General features: G+C 35.1%; 1 protein-coding gene across 1 annotated transcript; it reads left to right on the top strand.

Moving 5' to 3' along the window:
• The first annotated feature begins 248 nt into the window (after nt 1–248).
• mpc2b (mitochondrial pyruvate carrier 2b) lies at nt 249–5,494 on the top strand. Its single transcript, XM_073845519.1, has 5 exons — nt 249–585; nt 2,423–2,463; nt 3,141–3,225; nt 3,309–3,420; nt 4,876–5,494. The coding sequence occupies exons 1-5, from the start codon at nt 486–488 to the stop codon at nt 4,919–4,921; spliced, it is 384 nt and encodes a 127-aa protein (XP_073701620.1). The 5' UTR covers nt 249–485; the 3' UTR covers nt 4,922–5,494.
• The last annotated feature ends 853 nt before the right edge of the window (nt 5,495–6,347 follow it).

The raw sequence follows: 6,347 nt of genomic DNA, 5'->3' as shown, positions 1-6,347 counted from the left end.
TATGTATATATGTGTATATATGTATGTGTGTATATATATATAATTTTTTTATTTTTTTTTTTTTTTATTTTTTTATTTATTTATTTTTTTTTTTTGTTATGAATATATAATATAGATTCTTCCTGATATCAAGGGTCCACACTCCAGCCCAGTAGGTGGCGGGAATGCACCTATCGTTTGTTTGCCAACCGCCATAAAAAGTCAATAGAAGAAGAAGAAGAAGAGGCTCATTACGTCATGACGCAATTAGTTTTGCGACGCGTCCCCACTGACACGACAACATAGCAGGAAACTGCATTAGCAAGGTCGAGAGTAGGACAATAACATAGACTTTGTACTTTATGCTCGTCCAGAGGTCTTGTTTTCCTGACTGCAGGCTCTTGCCTTTTGGAAACATCCCGGTCAATAGCAGTAGAGTGCTTTGCACAATCTAATCGGTATTTCTGTGCGTGCAGTGGTAGTGTTTAGCTTGTTTAGCAGTCATCATGGCTATGGTGGGGCTGAGAGCGTCTTACCACAGAATCCTCGACAGGATCGAACATATGCTACCGGCTAAACTGAAACCTATTTATAATCACCCTGCAGGTAACTCCAATGCTGTTAGCGTGACAGCTTATTTGTCACTGATACCTGTCCTATTAACCTCTTGAAGTGGCAGCATACACTGAAGTTTGGCATTTGACTGTGCCGCCATAGAGACTGCTACCTGAGCAATGTTTTCTTATTATTTAAGGTCAAAAACAGACTACAATGCTTAAAAAAAAGGTAATAATGAACTTGGTGCACGGATAGATCAGAATTAGTCTCCTTAGATGCATAGCCTAGTATGGAATTGAGGTTTTAGATACAGAAATGTTTAACTTTGTCTTTTTATTTTAAACAGTTGGTCAATGAAAAGATGTGCTTAAACTTGTGCTTAAATAAATATGTGACCCTGGACCACAAACCAGTCAAAAGGGTCAATTTTGTGAAATTGAGATTTACATTTATACAATCAAAGCTGAATAAATATGCTTTCCATTGATGCATGGTTTGTTAGGATAGGACAATATTTGGCCGAGATGCAACTTTTTAAATGTCTGGAAGGTGCAAAAAAAATCTAAATACTTAGGAAATCACCTTTAAAGTTGTCCAAATTAAGTTCTTAGCAATGCATATTGCTAATTATAAATTACGTTTTGATATATTTACGTTAGGAAATTTATCAAATATCTTCATGGAACATGATCTTTACATTATACCCTAATGATTTTTGGCATAAAAGAAAAAATTATATTTTTTACCCCTGTAATGTGTTTTTGGCCATCGCTACAAATATACTACTTAAGACAGGTTTTGTGATCCAGGGTCACATATGTTTAAACTAATTTTATGTGACTAAATGCTGTTAAAAGTCTTCATTTATGTGATTTTGTAATAGTCCAGCTAGTATTACTAATTATTAGTATTATGATATATTTCTGATTTCTGAAATAATAAATTGTACAGGTTAGATTTTAAATTTACATGTAATGAAAGAGAAAGTCAAAAAAGGTTACGGGTCATTGAAGTGTACTGTATTTCGTGGAAAGTGCCCTTGACAAACAGAAATCATTCTCGGTAATATTTTGTGTTATTGAATAGCTGAATATATTTTCTGTTCTAATAAGCTCATGTCAGTGTGTTTATAGTACTAGTCAGTGGTGGAAGAAAGCCTAGAGATCAAATTACATGCGTGTTGATGAGCAAAGCTTGACTGACAGGAAACAAAAAAAAAGAATTAGCAAAATAACTCTTCTGGCATACAAAATGTGATCTCATTTTCATGTTTGACTGAGGGAGAGGACCTACTTAACACCAGGAATGACTGATCTTTTACTAAAATTATATCAAAATAGATTTTTAAAATGCTGATTGTTTTTAGATATTCTAAAATAGGGATTTTCAAACCTGTCCTCGAGTCTCCCCTGCCCTGCACATTTTGTATGTCTCTTGTTCTAAAACAAATGTTGCATTATGTACTTCAGTGATGTCTTGAACTCTACTAAGCTGTCTGATCAGTGCATTTAGTGTTATTAAATATTTAAACGCTGACGGTTTATGGGTAATAATCCATAATTGGTTAAACATTTGTATTATCAGCCATTGTATGGTGTATCTCTTATTGAAAATCTAGGCATGCGAGTTCAAGGTTGTGTCCTTTAGCACTTTAAAATATGTTTGTGAAAGATATTATATTTGGTGCCATAACACAACCACAAAGTGTACTTGCAAGAACAAGTTTTTATTATTATTTTTAATTTACCTAATAATTATCTTCTAAATCAGTACTTTAGGCTTTGTAAGTTGAATCACCTGATACCTGTCATAACTGTACACATTCTCTGTGAACCTTTGAGCTGTGGAACGTGAGTTTAACTGTATTGATTTGCTTTTTGTTTAGGTCCAAAGACTGTTTTCTTCTGGGCACCAATGTTTAAATGGGTAAAACTAATAACACACAGTATCTGGATGTTCTTTGGATTGATTGATTGATTGATTGATTGATATTTATTTATATATACAGTTGAAGTCAAAAGTTTACGTACACCTTGCAGAATCTGATTTATGTTAATTATTTGACCAAAATAAGAGGGATCATACAAAATGCATGTTACGTTTTATTTAGTATTGGCCTGAAAAAAATATTTAACATAAAAGATATTTACATATGGTCCAAAAGAGAAAATAATTTATAAAAATGACCCCGTTCAAAAGTTTACATACACTAGATTCTTAATGCTGTGTTGCCTGAATGATCCACAGCTGTGTATTTTTTTGTAGTACTAGTACTAAATGAAAGAAATATGATATTTAGGCAAAATAAGAAAAATGTACACACCTTCAATCTGTTCAAAAGTTCACACCCCTGGCTCTTAATGCAGTGTGTAAACTTTTGAACGGGATCATTTTTATAAATTATTTTCTCTTGTAGACTATATGTAAAAGACTTATGTTAAATATTTTTTTCAGGTCAATACTAAATAAAAAATTACATGCATTTTGAATGATCCATTTTATTTTGGTAAAACAATTTACATTTTGCAGATTCTGCAATGTGTGTGTAAACTTTTGACTTCAACTGTGCATATAGCATTTGTTTAATTTCTAATTTCACACAGGGGCTGGTCATGGCTGGCTTAGCAGACATGACACGTCCAGCAGAGAAACTCAGTACCTCCCAATCTGCTGTGCTGACAGCCACAGGTAAATATCACACAGTAACCAATTCTTTAAAAACAAACTGCACAATTTGAATATCATAATCCGCCTCACTCCCTGTTTTTCAGGTCTTATTTGGTCTAGGTATTCATTGGTTATTATTCCCAAGAACTGGAATCTCTTTGCTGTAAACTTCTTTGTTGGAGGTGCAGGAGGATCACAGCTCTTCAGAATATGGAAGTGAGTACTAACATAGAGTACATGCTGTAAAATCACTTAAATAGGGAAACGGGCAAAAGGTGATTGTTCTTGAGTTTTAGACTTTTGTCCAGTTTCCAAACAAACATTGAGCTGACGCAATCACTCTGGCAGTGAAGTGCATGATAGCTTGTGTAAAATCCACCTGATATCACGTCATTCACAACAGATGCATGTGATTCATTTCTGGATCAGTCAATGGCTTTTTTTTAATAGGATATTTTTTTTGTGTTTATAAATGATATCTGTGCACGTCTTTTTTTTTTAATTTACGTGTCCTTGTAATCTTTAATCAAAATGACGTGTTCACTGATGCGAGAACAGGACAATAACCTCCCCCTCCAGCAACCCGTCACTCACATGAGATTGTGGCAATAGCAAATGACAATGACCCAATCAATTCCTGCTGGACCAAATTCATTCCTTCCCTACATTTCTTTCTCTCATTTGAGAAGCCTTTTCGTATATGTCACAATAAAGAAGAAAAGACGAACATAACTTCTGCTTTATGCCAAGAAGGACACAGGGACGTCAGATTTACTCACCCCCATGTCATCCAAGATGTTTCTTTCTTTCTTCAGTCGAAAAGAAAGTAAGGTTTTTGAGGAAATCATTTCAGGATTTTTCTCCATATAATGGTGAAGATCCAAATTGCAGTTTCAATGCAGCTTCAAAGGGTTCTACACAATCCCAGCCGAGGAATAAGGGTCTTATCTAGCAAATTAATTTAAATGTTAGTACTTTTTAACCACAAATGCTCATCTTGCACTAGCATTACAGAATCACGTTGGAAAAGTCACGCATGGTCGGTTCTTCGTCTGTGTACTCCAAAAAAGGTAGGGTAAGGCGAAAAACTAATTTTCTCCTCCAAATTCAAAATTGTCCAAAAACTTTGTTTTACCTTTTTTATAGGGGCCGTTTGAATTTCTTTGCATGTTCGCTTTGTAAACATTGGGTGAGTACTTCTGCCTACCTCACACATGCGTGAGTTTGAGTACAAGACGAGCATTTGTGGGGGGTTTTTAGAAAATGACCAAACGTTTCGCTAGATAAGACCCTTATTCCTTGTTTGGGACACCTTTTGAAGTTGCATTGACCATTGGCACGCGTCGAAGTCTACTATATGGAGAAAAATCCTGGAATGTTTTCCTCAAAAACCTTCATTCCTTTTCGACTGAAGAAAGAAAGACATGAACATCTTGGATGACATGGAGGTGAGTAAATTATCAGGAAACTTATTCTGGAAGTGAACTAATCCTTTAAAGTACAAACTTTTTTCACACTTTATTTGCAGTGAAGCTTGCTTTGTTTATCTACACTTTAAGAAGACTTTCAGTGGTAGCAATAAGGCAGACTGGGTCCTCTGGGATATTGTGTAATTTAGGTGTATGACTAAGTTGGGGCATGTTCATTATACAAGCTCTTTATTCCCCACAGGTATAAACAAGAACAGAAGGCCAAGGAAAAAGAAGCTCAGGCTTGATGCCAGTCCTGTTCATCCAGAGGACCGAAAGGGACTCTCCTCGACCGGTACCCCGGAAACTTCCCCTCCATCATCAGTCATCCAGTAGAGCCTCCACATATTTTCTTTTTGAACAGAGATCATCTGATTCTTTTTTAGATTTCAGGTCAATGTCCTGTGCCACTAGTACCTAGAGTAACAACTATTACGGTTGTTAATAATGCACAAAATGTTACATATTCATTTTAGTATGATTGTACATTCTTTAAAAGCCTTGTGTTTTAAATGCATCTTGATGAAGATGCTTTCCATCCAATATACTTGAGTTACCATTATAATTCTTAGCATCGAGTGAATTTCTTCACTCAGCTTCTGTCATACTGTTAACTCCAAATACATTTTTAAAAAGTCTCTTTCATTATGTATTTCTTAGGAAATATTTATTAAACATCTGTAACACGTTTAAATTTTTTCATATCCATATCATGAATTTTTTTTGGTCAAAACCCATACATTACAAAATACGCACTGAACTGTACTGCAAAATTGGAAATTTTTGATTAACATCAAAATAAAGTAACATTTAAAATCTAATTTACTTAGTGTCTTGCCCTTATAATCAAGTGTACTGTTTAATGTTTTATGTGCATTCATCTTTCTCTATATAGTGAACTTATAAGTAAAATGTCCAAATTACACATACACATACACAATATACACATACCCATTTGTTATTTGTAAACAAAAAAAGTAAGCATTAGTAGACTACTTTCCTGCTGTGTTTTTGTGACAGTACACTGCTGGCCCCGTGTGGTGCTATAAGAAACTGCATTCATCAGAATTAGATGTGAATGGAAATGCAAATAGTGTGATACACAGAGAACAGGTTTCTGGGATCCATTTTGGCTCTGAAAGATGCTTTATCCACATAGCACTGGTTAAAAATAGGTCAGGTTGTAGTTTGAAGGCCCGTTGTCACAATAAATAATAAGCCCATTACAGTGCTGTAATGATTATTGGCGCAAAGTCTTAAAATCTCATGTGGAAATGTAGGCTCGCTAGGCTGGTATATTTTTCAGTGTTACCCATAATGACTGATCTTGCGAATGCAGTGTCCAAACATGGAAGGCATGCAAAACAATAAGATAGTCTGAAGAAACTTGCCAAATGTCATGAATTTCTGATGCTCAGGACACATTGATCTGATATTTTCAGTAGAGGCCAAACATGCCGGATACCCAAAGTTATATGTAAGTAAAAAAAACTCATCCTAGCAGCGAGGAGTGTAACAATAAATCGGTTCGATTCGATTTTCCGAATGCATCGCGATTCTCTCTGGAATCAATTTTGAGCTTAGTTTTTAACAGTAGATGGCACTCTAGGCTACATTTTAACAGCAGTGCGCAAGAAGAAGAGGGCTTGTGTGGCAAGTAATTGCACTTGGACA

The sequence above is a fragment of the Garra rufa genome, chromosome 8 (assembly GCF_049309525.1).
Source record: "Garra rufa chromosome 8, GarRuf1.0, whole genome shotgun sequence".
NCBI lineage: Eukaryota > Metazoa > Chordata > Actinopteri > Cypriniformes > Cyprinidae > Garra > Garra rufa.
Note: the sequence above shows the minus strand (reverse complement) of the source record. Positions and strands in the feature narration are given on the sequence as shown.

What these genes read in the sequence shown, in the direction of transcription:
- mpc2b (XM_073845519.1), top strand. Translation starts at nt 486, where the DNA reads ATGGCTATGGTGGGGCTGAGAGCGTCTTACCACAGAATCCTCGACAGG. An exon ending in TATTTATAATCACCCTGCAG is followed by an intron (nt 586 to 2,422) that starts GTAACTCCAATG and finishes CTTTTTGTTTAG; the next exon opens with GTCCAAAGACTGTTTTCTTC. An exon ending in CAGCTCTTCAGAATATGGAA is followed by an intron (nt 3,421 to 4,875) that starts GTGAGTACTAAC and finishes TATTCCCCACAG; the next exon opens with GTATAAACAAGAACAGAAGG.